Genomic DNA, 22,813 nt, shown 5'->3' on the forward strand with positions numbered 1-22,813 from the left:
AGATAATGCATGAAGCATTGCAGTATCTTCCTCATCTTCTGCTTAGTCCATTCAGTGCCTTAGATTTGAATTAAATGCACAATTGATCTCTTCATGTTAACCCATCCCTGCCCACAGTGATCCTGCAGAGTCTGACACTGTAACCCTTTTCTATAGCCAAAAAATCAGTTGGGTTTGTAACAGGAGAACACTGGACTGACTTCTCTTTGTGCATCAGGTGCTCAGCCTGTGTGTGTGTAAAAATGGGACATAAGCCCTCAAGAGGGAGAGATGACCTTGTGGCAGCAAGGCCTGGTGGATCTCTGGCTGCCAGAGCTCTAGGTTTTGTTCAATTGTTTACATCCTTTATTAGGGTCAAGAATCTTTCAGATGTATCTGCAGGAACGATTGGTTTGGCCGAACCTGAAAACTTAGGATAATTAAAACATTCCTCCATGCCAGTAAATCATACTTATTGGATAGACAGAAAATACTTTCAATTTAGCAGCTAATCCAACACAAGGGATTTGATGCGCGACCACAGCTGAGATATTTCCTGCAAACGGAGTTAGACTTTTTAAACAAATCTCTCGTCACCATTATTCCATTCTGAGTTTATGATGTTTTCCTGAGATATCATGGAGACAAGCTAACGGAGGGTCCATTTGCCTTTTTATTCTTTCTCATGTGGGAAAACCATATACTATTCCTGTTTCTGGTGCACATTTAGCACTGCCTCTTTGCATCCAAAAGCACTCTGGCTAATGATCCCTTTTGCCTCAGTGAGAATGTGTTTTGTAACTGCAGTAGGGAAACAAATAAAAGAGAAATAAAGTAGCAGGCTGACTATTTTGGGAGATGAGCTTTCGCTTGGTATGTTGATTTTCCAAAGAGATATGGCACATCCAGTACCTCATGTAAGTTGACCATCCAGCATGGCATGGGACTGTGGAGTGGGAATATTCCATTTTAAGACTCTGTTGGGCAAGACATGGCTCATGTTTGATGGATGTTGCCAACTATTTGAAGTGCTGTGAATTCGACCTGTGAAACTGGAGGCGGAGGTGACACAAGTAGGAGAATCTGGACCTAAATGTCAGGGCCTAAAGGTCACTTTTCATCAGAGCAAAGTGCAGTTGTCACCACGAATGTGGGGCAGCAGGAAGGGCATTGTGAGGCTCCCCTTCTATTTGATCTGCTGCTACTTGACCAAGTATGCTTAGTTTACACTAAGACCAGAGGGTTTTTTGTCTGAAAAACCTGCCTAGCTAATGTGCTTTTGATCTTAGGACTGAAACTCCCCCTTTTTTTGGCTCTTTTTGGGCTTTTTTCCCCTCTGTGGTCCAAGAGCTGTGAAGAAGTTTCTGGGCATTTGGGCAGTGACTGAGATAAAACTGAAATCAGAGCTTTCTCATGCAGCAGTTCTGGCTCCATCATGCCCAGAGTAATGAAAGCTCTTTATGAGAGGAGCTGGAAAACTCATGGGGCATGAGAAGGAGCAGGAAGATGCATCTTATTTCTCTAAGCATTTAATTGCGAAATCTTTTCACTGCTTATTAAAATGATTAGTCAAGACTATTGGAAGGCAATGAATGTCTATTTGTGGGAACTAGGGGAGGTTTGATCGTGTCAGATTTCTTACCTCCTTGTTTTCCTTCTCTATTGCAAATGGTAAATGATTAAAATGAGGGTGTGTTTTGAAAAGAAGATTTCTAAAGAGAGCTTGGAGGATTCAGTCCTTGTTTGTTAATTATTTCGTATGGAATAATCACCATTTGTAAGTGGCCAAGAAACTGCAAAGCATTTGTTTGCTACTCCCAATGCTTTAGCATGCTGTTTGGGAATGGAATCTTGGTTTTGTCTGGTTGTCCCTCATTCAGTGGTACTGCAGGGCACATTTTCCTCTGACACTTGCACAGCCCAGTTGCTGCTTGGTTAGGTCAGCAAAGGCTCCTCTGGGAGGATTTGTATAGAGGAAGACCTGAAGCCAGATACTTCTTGTCAGTGGTGGCCCACTAAAGCTGAGAAAAGGAAGGAAATAAAACATTTCTAGCTTTAGCCAGTAGCTCCAGTTTTTATTGGGAATAATCTGCACCAGGACACAAATGTGTTTACCGTGAAAATGTCAGTTTTAGATCACCATATCGATGTACTTTTTAAATATTTGTTTGAAAACAGGAGAATGGAGTTTTCTGTCTTTGATTAAATATTTTCCTGTTAAGGTTTGGAAGCTGTGTCCCAGGGGGCTTATTCACATCCTGTACTTCAGCTGTGGGCTGATCTTCATGGGCACGGGATTTGTTTCACGGTTGGCTGGCGTGTGGAGATCAGGGACTGCTGGAGTCTCAGTGGGAGCTGTGTGTTCATGGCTCTCATATGAGTTAGCAAGTGGAGTAAAGCTGGAAGCACTTTATTATCTTCAGGTCACCCTGTTAACTCCAGTGAATGTCAGTGATCACAATTTTGTCACTTCCTAGTCACCCTGTGTGTGCTAGTAATGTTAAGAAGGCATTTTAAGCCCAAAGGGGGTTCTTATTGAACTGCTCAAATCTTAGGATCAGGAGCATGGTGCTTTCAGTGCAGGTGGGCTGGTGGATTTGTATGGGGCAGCTGCACAAAGCCTTCCCTGGGGGCTTGGGATGTTGCTTTTAACATAGTGGAGAAACTATGATCCATTTCTCATGATCTTGACATGTTCTTCATCGACACTGGTACCTGATGAACGAAGCATTTTCTCTCAGACTCCATTGACACATCGTCTGTTGCCTGTCATCTCATAAATCTCCCTGTGAAGCTCTAAGTAAACACCCCTGGGTGGAATCAGCAGGTCATTTTTGTGGCATTTCTTGTCAACTAAACAATAATTCATTAAAAATTTAGTGACTATTTTGCTCTGGAGAGGAAAAAAAGAGAGCTGGCGCCTGCCTTTCAAGTTTCTGTCTTGTTTGGCGATTTTTGTTTTATTTTGGAGATATTTTTATGTTTTATTTTGAAGGAAATCTCGTTGATAAACTAAAAGAAAGCCATCTTATTACGAAAAGCTCCAGTGCTTCTGAGAACATTTAAAACAAGGATGACTAGAAATGACCTTTCCATCCTGAAGCGAACTTTGAGCGTATTCTCCCTTTGGCATTTCTAATGATAGACTTTCCATCTGGTCTTTGCTTAAAAGCTAAGATGCAGCTTGGTTTTTTTCACATAAAACTGTACATACTCTAAAATTAATCCTCTTGATCATTTCACTTCAGGGAGAGGAGTGCAGAAACACTGGGAATATTTGCTTGTTTTTGGCAACTCCAGTCCTCCTGAGAGCAGATTCCTTTTGTCCCAAATAAAGTGGATTCTGATTTCAGGGAACCCTGGATTTCCCTCTGCTTAAATTTGGGGAGATTATACCCTCTAGAGGAGATTTTTAATGAAAATTGAAGAGATGTCAGTGGCTCTGGTGGGATCTGAATCAGTGGGGAGGGATTTGTGGTTGCTTCAGCTACCCTGGGCAATACTGTAATTTCTAACACTGGGAATTCCCTACTCCCGGTTTCCCGTAGTGATTCCCCAAAGCTGAATGTACAAGAGGGAAATCCTAGCAAAATGAATGCTTCAGGGAAGAATTGGGGATCTCCTGAGAGCTACCACTGCAACCATTTAGCCTCATTTCAGCAGAATCTTTGGGGAAAGTTCATAAACCAATCCTTTTGCTCAGCAAAGCATTCCAGCAAATGCCTAATTTGATACATGCTTTGTGAAGGCCCGTGGGACATAACATTTAAGAATGCACTTGAACTTAAGAGTGTAACTGAGACCCTGCTGCATGCAAGCACGTGCATGCAGGAGGGGGATGTTTCTCTAGATCACATGTTGGAACATCAGACAGCAGATTTAATTTTTTTTTTTTTTTCTTCCCTGTAATGCTGATTGCCACTGAATGTCTTTCCTCTCTCTTGGGTGGTTTTTTTGTTTTTTTTTTTGTTTTTTTTTTTTTTTTTTTTTTTTTTTTTGATTGGGTTTTTTTTTTTTGGTTGGTTGGTTTTTTTTCCTTTTCATCCTTCCATTCAATTAAATACTGTAAAAATACACGTAGGTGGGAGATGACTGGTGAGCCATCCATTCCTCAAACATTTTTTTGGTGGGAACAGCCAAAAGTAAGTTTGTTAGCAAAGTCACATTTCTGTCAGTGCTCCATGTGTGGCATGCATAGAAAACAGATTTTCTGAGCATCAAGGAGGCTGCAGAACAGCAGATGTGCTTTGGGGCTTTTGGCAGGTAGATGCTTTGCTGAGGGTATTGGCATTTTTGCTGCAGGTTCTTCTGGGGACCAACTTTATTAAAACAATGGGAGGGAGAAAGGATGTCACGGATAATGGGAGAGAACAATTCTGGCACACGTAGCTTCCTCTTCATAAAGCTGTTTTTCCCTTGAGGCAATATATCTTGCGTCTTATGGGAAGGAAATCTTACAATATAAAAGGAAGTCTGAACTGCTTACCAGTGAATTTAGAAGCGTAGCAGTTGGATTCCTTTCATGAAGAGATAATATGGGGCCTGTTCCAGTATATTAGGGAAGCTTTTTTAAGATGCTTCTCCAAAAATAGGAGGACTCTGGGAATCACTTCTTTAAAATAATATTTGTGGGTGGCTTATGTTAATATTCCCGGAACCTTCGGGGATGTGTTCTCAGCGTGCTGAAGGTGCTCAGAGAGCAGGAGCAGCAGCAGTTTGGTATCTTTAGCCTGGGCTGCAGGGCAGGGGAGGATGGCTTTGTGTTCCTGGGGATGCCTCTGACGTGGGCTGGAGTGGTCCGAGGGCTGTCCTCGCTTCGCCCTCCTGCAACAGCTCCTGAGGGGCTGTTCTGCCTCCAAGAATAGCTGGCACATGGCAGTGCTCTAATTAGGCTTGTTTCCCTGCGCTGGGAATGACGTGCCTGCTGCCAGCTCTGCTGCCCAGAGGATGCCCCTCTCCACAGACAGCTCCCCGTGGTGCATCAGGGCAAAGAGCTGTGTCCATCCAGATGTGTGCAGCGTTTTAGCCTCACCCCAGTGCTCTTCTCTGTTCCCATTCTCCACAGTTAAGAAAAAGTCATGGAGAGATTTTCTGCGAGTAGCACAAAAGGTGAAGTGCAGATAACTTCAGCAGGCATAGCCAAGTGAGGGTATTTTATATTTTACCAAACTAAAAACGGTGAACAAAAAAAAAAAAAAGGGAAAAAAGTGTCTAGAATCCTTCCAAAGAAATTCTGCAGAGTACATAATTGAAGGGGATTTTTTTGATAAAGGCTAAATTGTGTATGTGCATGAAAAATTCATCAGGGAATTTAAACCATTTCTAAACCACATAAAACATTAAACATTTCAAGCTCAGGAGTAGCTTGAATATGGCGTGCATCATCTCAAGCTTTAAGCAGTCATCTGATTTTTCTCTTGCAAATGTTAAATATATAGTAAACGAGAGCCAAAGTAGTTTTTATTTGCTTTCTCATGATGACTGTGGAGCCTTGAAAGCTGACTGACCTGACACACACCTTTGTTTACCTCTTTTGGCTAGATGATTTTAGCTGCAGTATTTTGAAGAATGAGGGAAGCAGATACCAGTGCTGCAGTCACAGTGTCCCATTCTGTGCTTGTGATGAGCTCCAGCCTTGGTCCTTTGTAAGAGTATGTCTCAAACTAGCCTTCTAAATCCAGTGAAATTAAAGATTTTAATCAATCAAGATGCTAATCACCTCGACATGATGTGATATGTATTGCCTGATAAGGATATATGGAGTAAATCTCACATAGTCTTGTGAAAGTAGAGAGTCCTATTCTTTAAAAAATCACCAACATCCACATTTAGGTTTTGGCCAGATGGGTTACTGGATTTTAAAGCTAGGTCATGTCTGTATTTTTAAATCTAAAATTTGTCCTTTGTGTAGAAATATAAATAATGGCCAATTTCAGAACATTCTCAAATGCATTCTCAATTGCTTCTTGTTTTCTTGACAGCCCAGGTGCCCGAAAATACCGTGTTTTCTTTTAAATGAAATTGTTACTCACTTGAGTGTCTTTCATCAGGGAAATCTGACTGTCATTGTTTAAATCCTCTAGGAATGAGCTTTGCTTTTGCATAAAGCAGTCACCTTGGATGACTGCGTGCAGCAAGTCATGCATTACAAAATTGCAGTGTGAGTTTTCAAAACCTGCTTCTCTTGGGTTTCATGTAAACACCAAAGGAGGGTGTTTCTGCTCTTCTCTAGGAAAGCACTCAGGCCATGACTCAAGTTTGGCTCTCTATGGTAAAGATGGCCATAGAATTATATCACAGAATCACCAAATGGTTTGGATTGGAATGGTCCTTAAAGATCATCTCATTCCATCTCCTCTGCCATAGGCAGGGACACTTTCCACTATCGCAGGTTGCTCAAAGCCCCATCCAACCTGGTCTGGAGCACTTCCAGGGAGTCTACAACCTCTCTAGGCAATTTGTGCCAGTGCCTCACCACCCTCACAGTAAAGAATTTCTTCCACATATTCTCTCTTTCAGTTTAAAGCCATTTCCCCTTGTACTACCACTACATGCCCTCTTGAAAAGTCCCCAGCCTTCCTGTAGGCCCCCTGTAAGGAGGGGATTAGGATTAGGGACTGTAAGGTGTTCCTGGCCCTTCCTGGAGCCTTCTCTTCTCCAGGCTCAACAATTAAGCCTATCTTCATAGGAAGATATGCCAGCCCTCTGACCATACTGTAAGAAAACTCTACACCCTTAAATATCTCTGTGTATACCCTTGTCAGGGCAGAGAATGTGCTTTCCCCTTGTTACACTGTAAAAACACCACACTGGCAAGCAGCGCCATGACCTTCCCATTGTATCCCTTCCCACTTGGGACTGGAAAAAGGCAAAAGGAGTAATTGTAGCCCACAATGCCAGGGCACTGCTTAGGTCATGGGGGAGACGCTTCTGTCTTTGCTGTGATTCATGAAGAAGACAGAGATGTTGACTAGAAAATTCTCAGAACTGATAAGCATCTCTGAATGACATTGGCTTCATAAAGCCTCAGCACACTGGGCATTTCTGTGCATTAAAATAATTTCCAAGCAATGAACCTTCCTGGTGTCTCTCTGGCTGTTTGCACTTGCTGATAATGTCAACTTGGAAGTCATTCTTCCTGCATCATCTTCTGTGTGATGGAGGAAAAGGCCTGCTCTTTCCAGCTCACTGATAAAGGAGTTCTTGTTAGGTGGTGAGATGGACCATCCCCTCTTCTCCTGTGCTGCTCAGCACTCTCTCCTCGCCCTTCACTGCTCCAGGCACATGCCTGTGGAAGCACGAGGAGATGTGTATGTGGCAGTGGGTAATCACTGTCCATCACCACTGGCATCAGCAGCCCTCCAAGTGTGACAGAGGCTTTTGTCATCAGAGAAGATTTATCCTCTTCTCGTCCTCCCTGAGCACACACTCAAACAATATATCCACTTTAATTGTTTTCTGAGAGGTTATTAATATTGGAGTGGGGATTTAGAATGAAGATCAATCATTAATCTGAAAAGGATAGATTTGCACTCTCCTGTAGCAAAGCTGAAAAATAAATTAGAACAAAAGAAAATTGAGAGAGGTTCCCTACCTAGCCTAATTTAATTTTTTGTTTAACTAAAATTGTCCAGTAGCAGTTCTGAGGGAAAATCAAACCTCAGACTGAAGATTTCCAAAGACCAGCCTAGAAACTGTAGCAGTGTGTTGCTACAATTTGTTACCATTTTTTTCCACAACATTTTATTTTAAGAATAAAGTCTCTGGCTTTTCAAAGAAAACCACAATCTTAGCAGAGGATTTTAATTTTCTTCCGCATTATTCCTTTTAACAATATCCGCAAATATTTCAGTAATTTGTTTTCTGTCGGTTAAATAGAAAACTTCTAATTCAGTCTGGGAGCAATCTCACCCAGGTTTCTCTACAGCAAACAGTGCTTTTGGTGTGGTGTGTTTCATGGCAAGGGCACCCTCTCAGTTGCTCTGGGCTGATGCCAGACCCTAATACTTTTTCTCTGGAAGGGAGGCACCATATGCTGAGCCGAGTTACAGTAAAACTGCTGGTTTTATTGACTGCTCTCTCAGAATGGTCAGAAGGTTAAAATGTATGCTTGGGTAACTACAGTGTCGTGGCCATTCCTGCTGGGAATGCAGGATGGGAGCCGCGTTCCCCAAAACCAGCACAAGTTCCATGCTGCCACTATTTATCCCTGCTTGTATTCTGGGGATAGGCAGTCTGCCTGGGTCACTCTAGAGAGGGAATTCTGTTATCATCAGTGTCCTGAATGGGAATATTCTCATCCTTGGGAAGTCCTTTTAGTACCTCTATTATTCACCTCTTCCTTGCCCGTTTTAAGGAGCTCCTGATGGGAAATGCTCTGTCTCCTCTTGTTTTCCCCACCACAGGCTCAAGGCTCTGACTAGACATAAGAATGGGTGGTTCTTGGTAGGAGATTTTGTGGAATAAGGAAAAATACATGTAGTTGCTTGTCAGGTCAGTTTAGTGTGTTTTAGTGTGTTTTTTCCCCTAACCAGTTACTTTGTTGAATTACGCAAACGTGTAAATTTAAAAGCATTTCTTGTCACAATGTGGCAATAACTGCAAGTATAAGTGGGTAGAGTAACTTTAGGCTGTTAGAAAATGGTCTTTGGTACAGAAAGCTTTTGAATCAGTGTTTTAGTGTACAATTCATCTCAAAGAAGAGAAAGTCTGCATCATCTTCATTTGTTTTCTTCTCTACTTTCTCTGCTATCAAGAAATACAGTAGAAAGGATATAGAGCACCTTCAGGTAGCACCTCCTACTCAGGGAAAGATACAACCCTCCTTTTTAATTTTCTTTTGATTTTAATCCCAATTTTGTTCCATGTTCTAGCCAGTTCACATGGGACATTTCTAGTAGGTACCAGCAAAAGGAACCAATCCACCACTACTCCATGTAAATATATATATACACATTTATATGTGGAGCTAGAAATCATAGAATTTTTAGGTTGGAAAAGATCATCAAAATCATCAAGTCCAGCTATTAACCTAACACTGCCAAGTCCATCACTAAAATTTGGATATGGAGCATTGCTATTTATTTTGAAAAGAATATGATAGAGGTGGATTCTATGTATCTAACATTTAATTTTTTCTTAAATTATCTTCAGGGATTAAGGATGTAATTTACTATTCAATGTTACACCAGTGAATTAGAAAGCAATTATTTTTATAGCAGAAAGAAAATCTAGATGCTTTTCTGCTCCTGAGTAGCACTGGCTAACTGCAGTGGAAGGAAGAAAGCCAGTGCTGTTTGTATGGGTGTAAACAGTGAACTGAGATACATTTGATGAAGACACATTTTGCTTTCATCTTCCAAGTCTGGATGTTTGTAAGTGTGACATAGGGAGGGGTGGCAAAGAGGATGGGAGGACCCAGAGGATGAGTGACCCAGTTTGAAAGCTAGTCCATGGGGATTTGTTTGATCAGCTCATCTGAGCACTGCGCTTGCCTTTCCCGCTTGGTGGTTTTGCTCCAGTCTCTCAAACCAGGAGCAGAAGACTCAGTGAAGAGAACATCTTGAAGGGAGGTTGACCCCCTCCTCCAGGAATGGTCTGCTTATGGCAGTGGGTTTTGTTGTCCCTCTCCTTTGCATGCTGGGTAAAGAGAATGGATCCCGTCCTTCCAGATGTTCTGCAGCACAGGCCACTGCTGACTCTGAGACTCAAGCCAAGGCTGCAGCACATGGGTTTCCTCTGTCTGCTCAGATTACAACTCGCCCCCAAAATGGGAAAACAATACAAAAACAGGCATAGGCAAAGATAAATCCAGCATTGCTTAAAACTGCTGGCTGCAGCTTCCAAATCTTGAGGAAGTTCCTTGGCAGAAGGAGCTCTGAGAGATGGTTTTTTGGGATCTGTGCAGTGTTTTGTATTTCATCACTAGGGACAGAGGGGGTTGAAGATAAGAAAGGTTGTGTCTTAAGGACATGGTCCCCATCTTCCCTGTCTGCTGCCTCAGGGGAGAAGGCTGACCAAATAAACAGACTCACTTTCACTGTGCTTTGCAGCAGCAGCCAGGGAAAATGAGGTCCTAATCCAGTAGCATAGTTCATTTTTTTCAACTCTTCACAATAGCCCTCTAATAAATTAATGCATATGTCAACTCTTGTCAGAAGCTCTTAGCAATGAACAAATGAGTTCAACACCATAATCTAATAAACAAATAGATAACCTGTTCCAGTTTGTTCTGAGTGAGGTGATGATTCCCTTGTTGAGTTGTTTCATGGACCCTTCACTCTCAGAGGGGAAGGATGGTATGTGGGAGTGCAGCCCATTTCCTCTACAGGACAGGGTTTTCTCTTCTGACTTCAGTGCCCTGATTTTCACTTGTTTACATGGAAATCTCTCCTTTATTTTCTGTCATTAAAAAAAAAAATCATTCAGAATTACTTTTGTCCCTGTTATTGGATCTGAGCAGCTGCAGCTGACAGTGAGATCTCATTGTACTAGTTGCTGCACAAGTAAGATGAAATCATGCTCACTTCTACAAATAAACATTGCAGAGCAGGCAAAGGAAAGCTTTTCATGCTGGTGGACAGAGACACAGTGGGGTTAAGTGACATCTCCCATGCCCTAAAAGAAGTCTATGTCAGGGAAGAGTGCTTAGGGCTTTTTTGTTAAATCTAACGGTTCTTCTTCCGCCTTCTATTTTAGCAGAGATTTTTATTGAAGTTTTAAGGTTCCATGGACTGTTTCTTGCATTGGTTCAATTTTAGTCCTTTGTTAAGCTTTAGTAAAGGACTGTTGTGTTTTCCATGAGTCACATCTATGGCAGAGAGGTTGGTGTGGGGCATTAGATGGAGTGCTCGCCCCCACAATTATATGGAAAAATAAGGTAAAGATTAAAATGCAGCCTTCTGTCAATGGCTTTGTGCTTTTTGTGTTGTAAACCTGATGTGTAGGAAGCTCTGCTGATGTGTGTGTGGGAGGACAATCCAGCGCAGGTTGTACCTGCCTGCTCCTCCCTGCCACCACTGGGGCTGCAGGAGCATTGGCTGGGATTTGCTAGGAAGGATTGCACTTGATGTCTGCAGCCACCAACTGAACGGAAACAGTCTTATCAAAAAACCCATTGTTTTCACAATGAGGGGCATCCAATGTGGTGAAGCAGCTGAGATTTTGCATAATTTGGGGAACTGAATCCTTATCTCCTACCCTTGTGCTAATTACTGCCTTTGGGGTGTTTTGAGAGGGAGGTCATCAGTTCTGAGTAAAGGGGGTGGACGGGATTTCCCTCATTGGTGACCAGAGCTGTAGTGAAAGCTCTGTGTATAGGACACTAAAGGCAGCATCTGTTTGTACTAAATTAAGTTGCTCATTAAAAGCTGCATCAGTTGCAGTGAGCATGACATAGTGTGCCAGTGCTGCTCCTTTTAACAGTCGTAAACTTGTGGGCACAAACTTGCAAGGGGTCCAGTCCCACTGGCTATGCCTGAGTGGTGGTAAAACCCAGTTACCTCTTGAGAGGGAGTAAAAAATGGCTTTTGAACTGCTGCCTCAGCTCAGACCCGGATGTCAAAGCAGCCAGCGCTGGATCTCCCCACTGGCACTCTCCCACATGGCTCCTCTGTCCCCACCAGAGTCTCATCTGCTTCTCCTGAAAGCTTTAGTACCTTATTCTGGCTCTAGTAACACTGGAAGAAGTCCAGAGTGATTCCAGCAGAACTATTTTGGATTTGCATTTGCAGGAGGAATTCTACCTAGAGGTTCTAAGTTAGTCGCACGGTCATTTTTCCTCTGTATATTTAACCACTGAGATTAATTAACATTTCAAAGTTTCACAGGCTGCTTCTTGCATTATCTTTGCCAGCTGTGGTGAAAGGCAGTGTGGCAAGAGGGTGGTAGTCTGACTGGAGTTGTGCAGATAAGAAAATTGCTGGGAATTGTTTCCAGTGAATCCCAGGGGTTTAAATAGTTGGATGGCAAGGTGGAGGTGAGCATGAGTAGGCTGCCATGGTACACATTTCCTATTGACTTTCCATGTAGTAAACAAAATTACCAGATGATTGTTGGCATGTGGTGGGTTTGGTTTTTTTTTTTTTTAATTTAAAGAGAATATTTTAAGCAGGACTTCGATGCATAGTCCTGAACTGTAGGGGACTAATGTTCCTGTTCTCCAGCTGGGAGAAACTAATTCAACATCTTGTGTTGTAAACACTCACTCATTTTAACTGATTACACCTCCAATGTTCCTCAAATCACTAAAATTACTAATTGCTATTCCTTACACATCAGAGAGTGAATCCTGAATAATTAACCCCAAATAAAATTAGATGAATTGGCCCTTTTAATTAGAATCCCTGCTGCTGTTTGTTCTGAGCTTCCTTTTCTTACTGTTAAGAGACTTTTAGAATGATTAAAACTGTTTAAGACTTAAACAGCCAGTGACCTTTTAATACAATGTAAATCCATAAAAGCAATATTTCAGCTAGCAGGTGGTGGAGTAAATTTTCAGTGCAACTACCTGACAGACTCAGTATTCCTTTTTTAAATGCTGAGGATGAAATTAGCCAGTGTGGGTTTTTTTTCTTCCTCATGCTTATTAATACAGTAGCTGATTAGCACAAGTAGTTCAAATGGTAGGATTAGTGATTGGTAAGAGTGGTAATTTAAACAGTGCTTTGGGTTGTTGGAGCTGCTGTATTTTAGGAATCACAGGCCAATGTGGTATATTTAGGTCGATTGTGGAGCTGGTGTGTCATCATGCAACAGTTTCCCCTGCACTGATGTGGTGTCAGTGACTCCTCACAACATGGCTGGGGCCAAAACTTGATTTTAATTGTGTGTTTTCCATGCCTAGTGATGTGTGTTAAGTACAGATGCTACAGGAAAATGTTCACTTTGGGAAACTTAGTAAAATGTTCACACCTAGGAGGCACCAGGTCACATCTAGCTGACGTTTTCCATAAAAATCCTGTGGTGTCACTTTGCAGTAGGAAGTTTCCCAGACCACGTAGTAATGGTGGGATATTCTGCAGGCTCCTGCAATGGTCACTGTGGATTACAGGTTCATGGTAGCCTACATCAACAGGGTTTTAGCCTAGTGCTCAATGAATTAGGGTTCAGGTGTAAATCTCAATTGTTTCAATGTCAAAAGCTTTGGCTTTGTGCAGTAGAAGGTAAATACTTGACCAAGCAGTGCCTCAGTCTGCTCAGTACTTTGCCAAATGGAGTCTGGATGAGAAAGAAACACATCAGTGGGGTTCACTCCATCACTATGCTTAGTCTGGTCCCTGAGTCAGGGCTGAACTGTGTTTCTCAGGTGATTCAAACTGATTCTGAACCAGAATAAGTTCAGAATCAGAAATTATCAATATTATAATCAGAAAGGTTTGTTTTTGCTTAGAAGGAGAAAATTGAAATCTGCATCTGGCATATATCATCCTCAGATGTCAGCCCAGAGATTTGGAAAGATCAGTGTAAGCCCAGTTTTTTTGTTTAATAGGTTTCATTAACTTATATTTATGTTTCAGTGAAAATTATGGTGTTTTGCTTTTTCATATTTCTCTGTGCTTTTCCCCCAAAGAGTCTCTTTTACTGAACATGTGAGCCCTTCTTCAAGTCTAGAAGTTTCAAAGCCACAAATCTTTATATCTAAACAACTGTGTCTGTCAAGGGGGGAGGCAGTTACTGTGCTACAGTTCATTTGTTGGCTGGCAGATATATCTCCTGAAAACAAAGACTTGAGACATGAGCCTGATCCAGCAAAAAATGAAGTGCACTTAAAATTTTAAAGGTTAGCCTGTAAGTGAGAATGGTGTTTGCTGCATGAGACGTGATGTTTTTCTTAGCTTGTACTTGTACCCAGAAGGCATCAGGCAGCCAGTGGCAAAAAATTTGTGAGTTTCTATTCACCCTGATGGGTTTGTACTGATGTAGGTGTCTGTTAGGCTTTGAACAATTTTATATTTGTGTACTTAAAAGTGTAATAGTGAAATATTTAAAGCTGCTTGCAATGTGTGAGGGGGGAAATTTTGGGGCAGAGAGGGGTAAAACCTTGCAAGTGCTTCTACAATGGCACAGATTTGATCGAAGCCAGGCCAGGGAGACATCACTTCTGCCAGTGGCTCTGCTATTGCTTCCCAACATAACCATGATGGACTCACCTCATTTCTGCCCAATTACCTGTATTTACAACATACAAGTTTTCTGTTGCTCAGGGTGGGCCCGAGGATGGGGTTTTTATTACGGGGCTGGCAGTCCGTCCTTGGTGGCTGCAGCGGGTGATGCGGTGGTGCAGGAGCTGCACGGGTGCTGAGGGAAGAGCTCAGGGCTGTGGTTTCACAGCACATTGTGCTGCTGTATCTGAAATAACCGAGCTGGGCATGTGTCTCACTGCTTCTTTGACTCATGGTCTTCACCGCTGTATGAAGGGGGAACGAGTAGCTGGTGCAGCAAGGACTGTTTATTTTCTCTCTTAAAAATATGGAAACAGGTAGAGATTTCTCATTGTAAGAGCTGAAGGGAGGCTGTGTCTTGGTGTGATTTCCTACCTCCATGGAGAAGTAGGAATGGCCTTCCAATGGCAAGTCTCTTCACCTGCCTTGAAGTACAAATTGCTTTCTGGAGGTGCCTTGATACCTCTCTGTTGACAGAACTCAGTGCAGTCACTCTCATAATCTGAAATACATCCAAGTGTTCAGGTTGATGTCAGGTGAAAGTCAACCAAAATGCTGGTCTTGGTGCTGAACAATAATCAATATTAATGAGTCTTTTCCCCATCTTATCCCTTATTCACAGAGGGACAACCTGGTCAAATCAGTAGGAGAAGGTGAGTGCTCAGGGTGGGATGTGTTCTCCACCAGCCCATGGTTAACTGGCGACCCCAGAGCCCCATTCTGCTGGGGCTGCTGGTGCATCCGTGCAGACCAGGGACAGTCCCTTGCCCAGATGGCTCCCACCTTGCTCTTCTGTAACACTGGAGGTGGTCAGCAGTGGGGACAGTGATGTGCTTTGCCTGGACATGGACTTTCCTGCCTCCTCCCATGGCTTGCCCAGCTCTAAGTGAAATCTGACTTGCAAAGCTCTGGAGGTGAGAGAAGGCCCCAGAGGTGCTCTGTAGGGACACTGTGCCTGAAGGGAGTGTCAGCTGGCTTTCAGGTTCTTTTCCTCTTTTGCTCCCTCAAACCTAGACATGTTTCTTCCCCAAATAATCTAGAATCATGTGCTGCTGCAGACACGGATTTACGTCTTTGTATGCTTCCTTCTCTGCCAGAGGGAGAATTCCAGCAATGCCAATAATAATAATAATGCAGGGACAACTTTCCCTTCTGCATCCAAGGGAATATTCTCCCGTGAGTGCAGTGGGAACAGCACTGGGTCCTGTGGCTGTGTGTGGGAAAGAGGAAGGCGCAGTGGCAGAATAAATAACTAAAGCTGTGAAGGAGAAAGGTCCATCTGTTCACAGAGGACCAGGAAAAGGCCAAACATCTGCAAGGTCCCTCCAGTTCATCAGGCATCTGCTCTCTGCTTTCCAGTCTAAAAACCTTCCCACTTGTGGGGAGAGTGGAGCCAGCAGCTTATCTAACACAGGATGGAGTCAGCAGAGCTGGGCTGGGATGTGGTAGAGCCAGCTGTCTCTTACTGCAAAGTGTTTTCTTCCAAACTCTAGGAGAGAGCTCTTGTCCTTTGCTCCTTTTCTGAAAAATCTTGCCGTTGTTTTTTCTTTTTTTTTTTTTTTTTTTCCAAGAGGAGTGGATCTTCCAAAGGGGTAAAAATGGTATTTTGTTTATGTTTGTTCTAACAGTCATTGTTAGATGCAGACTTCTGATTATGCAGAAAATCTGCCCCTTTCCCTGTCTCATCTCCTCCAGCACATTCTCTACCTTGATTTTCCTTAGGTGTTTTGAAGGACTGTAATAAAGCAAGAGTGTCTGAGTAATGTGCTGTGCAGGGAGATCAGTCTTTGGCATCGGAGTCAGGACTGACTGAGAAACATCATCTAAAGCATAATCTTGACAAGTCTGTGTTCGCTGGAGTTGAATTTGTTTGCAAAATCATGTTGGCTTGTTGGAGGGTCATTTACAGAGCAAAGGAGAAAAGTTTAAGAAGCACTTAAATATCCCAGCATTTTTTAGAACTAACCCCTTAGATATTAATTTCAAAATCTCTCTACTTTTCTTTTTATTTTGTATTGTATTTCACATTATTTGAAATAAAAGATTGGATTAATTATAGGGCGATGAGGAGGATACTGCAGATATTATTGGACATAATTTTTAAAAAAATCAATCCTGGATTCTATAATAGCATGAGCCAGTGGGTTTCATGGGATTTTATGTATTGGAGCAACATTATTGTCTTAAATTAGTTTTCAGTGTGTTGTTTTTGAGCTGTCTTTGAGCATCTGTATTTAGGACAATACTTTCTTAGGGATTCAGAAGGGGGTTTTTGAGTCCCATCCATGCTTATTTTGGGGAAAATGGGAAGAAATTACTTTCCTGGTAAATAACATCTCTGAAAGTCCTAGGGGAAGTTTGTGTCTTTCAGAGAGTGATTTGAAATAGAAGAGAAAAACTTTCAAGGGCTGCAGACCCATCTGCTTCCCATGGCAGAGAGCATGAAAGTGTTGTGCTGGCAGTGCTGCCCAGCTGGTGCCGGTGCCTGGTCTGGGCTGAGCCTAAGGCTTTAAACCTGGGTATAGGTGGCCCAGAAGTCTGCAGGTCACAGGGGTTTGGCACAGCACCTTCCTGAGTGGTTTGGAGCCTGCTCCTTGGCATTTAGGGGTGGTGCTGAGGGCCTCTGGCCTGAACGCAGTGTGATGCTGCATGGAGATCTGGAGGGTCAAGTAGGGAGCTCATATTTCCTTCCAAAAGCAACAGTTCCTATATATGTGAGATATCACACTTTTATTAATCTGAAACCTTCCATCCCAGATGCTGCACACACAAGAGCCAACAGCAAACAGCTCTACTTGCAGCATCAATCTTCATAAGAAGAAATAAAATCATACCAAAGTGGTCCAAATTGCAAGCAGCTGCCTTCCCTGGAGATAAATCCAGTGCAAATGGCAAATGCTATTTTTTTCCACCATTAGGAGGTGCTTTCAGAGCTCGGTGTCCTGCTGCCTGCAGCCTGTGCTGCTTTGTCTTTGTTTTCTTTCTCCTTTGGGGTCCCACATTCCATGAAATTTTCAAGCAGAATTTCTTTCTGCTCCCACCTCCCATCTCTACGCTAAGCTGGATGGCTTCACAGCCAGTATTTGCTGTTTTGTCTTCCCATCAGCACTTCTGGAAGATTAACATGAGCAAGTTGTATTCTAGAAATTTTGTACATCAGCCCCCTTGTAAAAATCCAGAGTTAGGAGAGGTGGATTAATGTGTGCTTGCACCTGGCCCGTCATGTAGCTGTTGTCACTGAGAAGAGCCTGTGATCTTCCCAGTGAAGAAGAGCCTGTGATCTTCTTTACATGGAGCTGTGATGTCCCTATAGGAAGAGAAAGATGCAAAGAGTGTGTCTGCTTGCCAGCAGCAGGGATGCAGGAGATGGGCTGGCCTGGATTCTGGGCTGCAGCTCCAGCCTTCCATGTGTCTTCTGCTGCTTTTGGACAGCACCTGATGCTGTCTTTATAGGGATCAAGAGGAGCTAGCCTAGTTTAGCAGAAGAGGGAAGTGAATTGCATGGGATCCATTGCAAGGTTAGACACAGAGTGTTCATTAGTGCAAGTTTTGTGGTTGCCTGTGGTAGTTTGAGATGCGACTTGGATCTGTGGAGCTGCTTGTTGGTGCCTTCAGGCTTTGTGGCACATCGCCTTTTGCTGTGGAATCTGAGCACCCCTAAGCCATTTGCCAGCGTTACTGAGCTGTGTAGCCATTTCCTGAAGCAGTGAGGGGTGAAGCTGAACATTTAATGGTCAAATAATGTGTTATGTCCTGTGCCACAAAACCAATGGGCAGAGCTAAGAGTATTGTGGAGTTCCTCCTGATTATCCACGTCATGATCTGGGGAAATATTGCTGAGTTTAAATTCTCCCATTCTCTCTCCTAGGGGACTTTCTTCCTCCCCCACCCCCTCCTGTGGATGACCTTGGGAACATCACATCATCACAAGGTGCCTTTCCTCCCCCACCCCCTCTGGATGATGTTACTTACAATGTACAGGTAAGAAGACAAGATTTTTATCATTTGTGCAGAACTGATCCAGAAATTGCGGAAATGAATGAATGATAATAAAATGAGGCGGCAAAGTTCTGGTTAAAAATCATGGGTCAGGAATAATGAAGTCAGCTTTAGCAAGCTGTGTTTCCCAAGCAGGGAGTATTTCCATTGAAAACTTGCTGGGCTATTAAAGGATTTTTCCCATCCGGCTTGAATTAGAAGACTAATTGCCTTATGTCGTTGTGATGGCGGATGGGAGTGGAACCTTCCCAGAATGAATTGTTTTCTGGAATGGCCATCTCCTTCCATGGACTGTGGAGAGACTTTAGGGCAGTAATCTGATCCTGAAAGTGCTTTGTTTAGATGCCTAAAATTAAGTGAAGCAAATAAGCCCTGGCCCAGGCTCCAGTGATGTAATTGAGACCCTTTTCACCCTCTTTTTGCTGGCTTGGATCTTCTAGATTGGCCACCTGGATGAAAATGCAACTTCTAAGATGCATCAGGTGATACTGGCATGTCCAAAGTGAATATGGACAGACCTTGAGCACCTTTGCAAGATATGGACATTTTTTGTGCAGGTATTGCAGGTTTGCCTGGAGTGCCAGGTTTATGTTTGCTCAGGCACATTCTGGAGAAATGCATTCAGACTTCTGGGTCAAGGCAGTCAAGGTGATCAAGGAGTGAGGAGCTGATCTTCCCAGTGGGAACCAGAAGAGTTTGTCTTGTTAGCTGAGCAAAAGGAAGGCTGAGGATCAATCTGGTTGCAAATTTGAAATACACTTGGGGAATAAGCCTGTATTTCAGCTCTGTGTGGGTGTTGGTGCATGAGCAGAAGAGGCTGAGCTTGCCAGAAGTAACTCCGTGCTGGTGTTTAGAAATTTTCTAAGCTTTGGGGCTCCAAAGATCTGGAAGAGCCTTCTGTCAGAAGTAATGAGAACAAAGAGAGCATGGTCTAGGTTTGAGGCTGTTGAGAGTCGTGTAAACACATATCCACAGACATGGGGCTGCCCTTGATGGCCCTGGAAGATTGTGGCAGTCCTGTATCCCTTGGTGGGTTTGAACATTAGAGTAGGCCAGCAGGCATTAAACAAGATTCAAAGGACTTGACTTAGTTTCTGACCCTCTCACCAACTCTAGACTCACTTTGTGTGCTTTGTGCCTTTGGAAAAACGAAACATTCCCCTCCCTCCTGGGTTTACTGGGATCTCTTGCCCATGGCAAGGTGTTCAGATGCTATGGCAAAACCTCAGCCTTTCCTGCAATGGGCTCAGTGCTGGAAGCAACCTTTGAGCAGGAAGGAGTTAATGGGGATTGTGTTCTCCCTTGCCAGGAAAGGCTACAGCAGTCAGGGACATTGCCAAGTGCAGAGCATGGCTTTTCCCAGCCTTGGGGGAATGAAGTAATTCCCCAGCAAGTGTTCTGTCTTTTATCTCTCTGAGAAGAGTGGCCCCTGTGGGAGCAGGGGAGCTTCCAGAGCGCCCTGGGAAGCCGTGGAGCAGCAGGCTCCTGGCAGAGGCAGGGCACTGCCTGCATGGTGCCTGCACAGCAGCCTGGGTAGCAGGAAGGTGCCCCACAGCATTCCTCAGGGTCAGGCTTCCCTCTTCCCAGGTCACCCAAGGAGAGGGCCTTGTGTGTTTATTGAAAGGAGCTCGTTCCTGCCATGGCTCCAAAAGTGTCCCTGAGCCACTTGAGGCTGTCACGGGGATGTGCCTCTTGGCAGAACCACTCTGCAGGACAGCTCTTCCCTCTGAACTCATGGAATTGCTATTTGTCACACCCTTTCTCTCTGGCTTTGGGAAACTGGGACTGGAGCTGTGTTCAGTGTTGGGTTTTAGCAAGAGCTTGGTTAGAGCAGGATTCCTTTGCATGGTATCCTGCTCAGAGAAAGTGAGCCCAGCAGTTGTACCTGAGCAGTCCTGCCACCATCCCAGATGTACTCTTATGCAGCAAACAGGACTCCTTGCCTTTCCCTGTCTTTCATCTGTCACCAGAGAGATCACCTACTCCTCTCCCTTTTCCCTTCCCTTTTTTTTAGGAGATCAGAAGCAGGCAAAAGTCAGGGCTAAAGTCAGGAGCCAGCAGGGTTTTGTGTTGCAAGATCAGCTCCTTACCTTTCAGGAGCAGCAAAAGTCATGCTGAAGCAAGATGTAAAGGCCAAGAGAGGAGGAAAAGGGCAGGTGGTGCTGGAGAAAGCTGCCCAATGCCTTTGTGCATCAAATACAGTAATTTCAGTAATTTTCTCAACCCTGGACAGGCATTCTTGTGCTAAAGGAGCAGAATGAATGGTGTCTGTGTTCCTTCTGCTGTGAGGACGTGGTTGTCTGAAATCAGGGATCTCGTGAACCTGTCTTGTATTGGGCTCCAAGAGGCTGATTTTGCTCTCCAATGCCAGACCATTTAATTTCCATGCCTCAGTTTCCCCATTGGTAAATGTAAGCACTGGAGCAGCAGACCCAGTTCCTGAGCATTGCCCAGACCTGAGGCTGCTGTCTGGGGGCTTTGGCCCCTGTGGACCTGGTGAGAGCCCTCCAGACCTGCTCCAGAGTTTGAAATTTCTCTGTTCCATCAAATCAGCCGTTTTGCATCAGAAATTTCTCTCTGGATGGTGCAGTGCTGATGGCAGCTTATGAAGTATGTGTGCTGTGGGGCTCCAGGTAAAGCTTTTTATACTAGGTGTTAAGTTGATGAGGACAGCAGGATAGATGTTTAGTTTATTATCAGTTTGTGTGTTACTGTTACCAGAGGGCTGCAAGCTGTACAGCTTATTACAGTTTAAGCTGTAGCTTAAGAGCAGCAGTTAAAATAATACCCAGTTTTCATAGATCTGTTTATCTCTGGATCTCTATTTGGACAGTGGAACTGGCCACTTAGGATCAGATCCAAAAAGGTACTTTAGTATCTGACTTATGCTCTGATGGAAATTAGAGGAGGGCTGGATCATAAAATACCTTTGTGATAGATCTGGCATTTTCTTGTAATTTCTGTTTTTCCATCTAGATCCGTCATATTCGGACTCACAGCAGGGTTGTGGGGAGAAAAGGGGAAGGAAATTTAAACTCTTCTTATTAACTGGAATGGAATGCCTTTTTTTTTCTTTTTTTTTTAGAAATCAAAAAAAAATAAAAAAGGGAAAGAAAATGCAATATTTACTCTTATTTACTCTTAAATGAGTGTGTTTGGGCTGGGGGAGAGTTGTGTTGGGAACTTCCCCTTCGGCTGCAGCCGGGGAAGGCAAGGACTTGTTCCCAGAATGGTGGTGAGGGCGTGGTGGTGGCGTGTTTGACAAATAAGGACATGAGCAAAGAGCCTTTTGCCACGTTGGCTTGGGCTCAGTTTGAAAGAGAAAGAAAACAAAGTTTTGGATGGGAAGAAAAATGAAATCACTGTTTGTCAAAGGGAAATAGATAGATCTGGGAGGGAGTGAGGCAGATTTTTATTATGTTTTTGACTTCTAGTTTCAAAACAGGCATCTGCCCAGGCCAGGGAAAGCCAAAGTGAAAAACTCTCATCAGTCTCCTCTCAAGCACCCTGTTTACTCACAGAGAGGGACCCTCACTGATGGCTCTGGCAATCTTTTCCTTCCTTGCCAGGCAGGGCTGCACAGCTGTGTGAAAAGCCAGTCCCTGTGCCATGCCCCATCCTTGTGAAGGCTGTCTGAGGAGTCATGGGTGCTGTGGCTTTGAAATGACTGGTTCTCTTCAAAGGGGAGGGTCAGAGCCCAGCATTTCGTGTTGGGGCAGGATCTGGGTGGCTCAGATGTGCCCCTCAGCTGCCAACTTGCCAAGGGCCACCATGGGAAAACATCCATTTAGAGATCTCCACTACTTACCTGCACATGCTGCATCTGCAGCTGGGTCTGATTTTCTTTTGGGATCTGAGATGCTGACACAGCATGGGAAGAAGAGGATTGTGTTGAGCTGGGATGGCACCTCTTTCCCAGCAACCCCAGCTGTTATCAGTGTGGTTTTTATTGACAGGCCACAAAACACTTGACAAAAGAAATACCACTCTCTTCCTGGCAAGGAAGCTGGAGCAGGGAAAGTGCTTTGCCTAGGTCATCAGGCTGACCAGTAGCAGGCTAAAAATAAGACTCAGATCTCCTGTGTACCAGAGCAATTCTGCCTGCTACATCCCAGAGCCTCATTACTGTAATAACTGCAAATTAATGACTAAACACCATCAGTGCCTGAACAGAGGAACAATTTGGGATATATCAAAGCAGATGTGAAGAAGTGGCTTTAGTTTGGGGGTTAAAGAAGGAAGAAATCGAACTTGGAATAATTGCATGAAGTGCAATATAAAGAATTTTAATATATCAGTTCTTGTTATAACCATTTATGTTTGGAGGGGCTGCAGGGCTGCAGCTCCATGGGCAGGGAACTATGCCCACATTCAGACCTACTGAACTTACAGGTGGTATCTTCCTGTTGTGATGTGCAGAAAATCAGCCAAAGGGCTCGAATTCCTATTGCCAAGGAGTTTTGGAAGGGGAGAAGATGAAGCGCGTTCTGGAGGCGTGCGAGGCTGTTCCGAGGGGACCTGTCTCACTTCTCCTCAATGCTGGGAGAAGGTGGGAGTGTGTTGATAGATGTGAGAAGCAGAGCCCCATCCTTGTTGGGGAAGAGGCTGCCAGGTGTTTCACTGTCTGGCTCTGCTCCCCGCGAGTGGCGGCGGCAGTGCCTCTGTGGGCTCTG

At 43.8% G+C, this 22,813-nt stretch overlaps 1 protein-coding gene across 1 annotated transcript in view; it reads left to right on the plus strand.

Annotated features, from left to right (window-relative positions):
- LOC121336716 (LIM domain containing preferred translocation partner in lipoma) overlaps window positions 1–22,813 on the plus strand; it is a 317,023-nt gene that overhangs the window by 129,412 nt on the left and 164,798 nt on the right. Inside the window, exon 6 of the mRNA XM_041406088.1 lies at window positions 18,010–18,122. Within this exon, the coding sequence (XP_041262022.1) occupies window positions 18,010–18,122 (113 nt within the window). The remainder of the gene's footprint in view (window positions 1–18,009; window positions 18,123–22,813) is intronic.

This window comes from Onychostruthus taczanowskii, unplaced genomic scaffold (assembly GCF_017590055.1).
Source record: "Onychostruthus taczanowskii isolate IOZ18803 unplaced genomic scaffold, ASM1759005v1 scaffold24, whole genome shotgun sequence".
NCBI lineage: Eukaryota > Metazoa > Chordata > Aves > Passeriformes > Passeridae > Onychostruthus > Onychostruthus taczanowskii.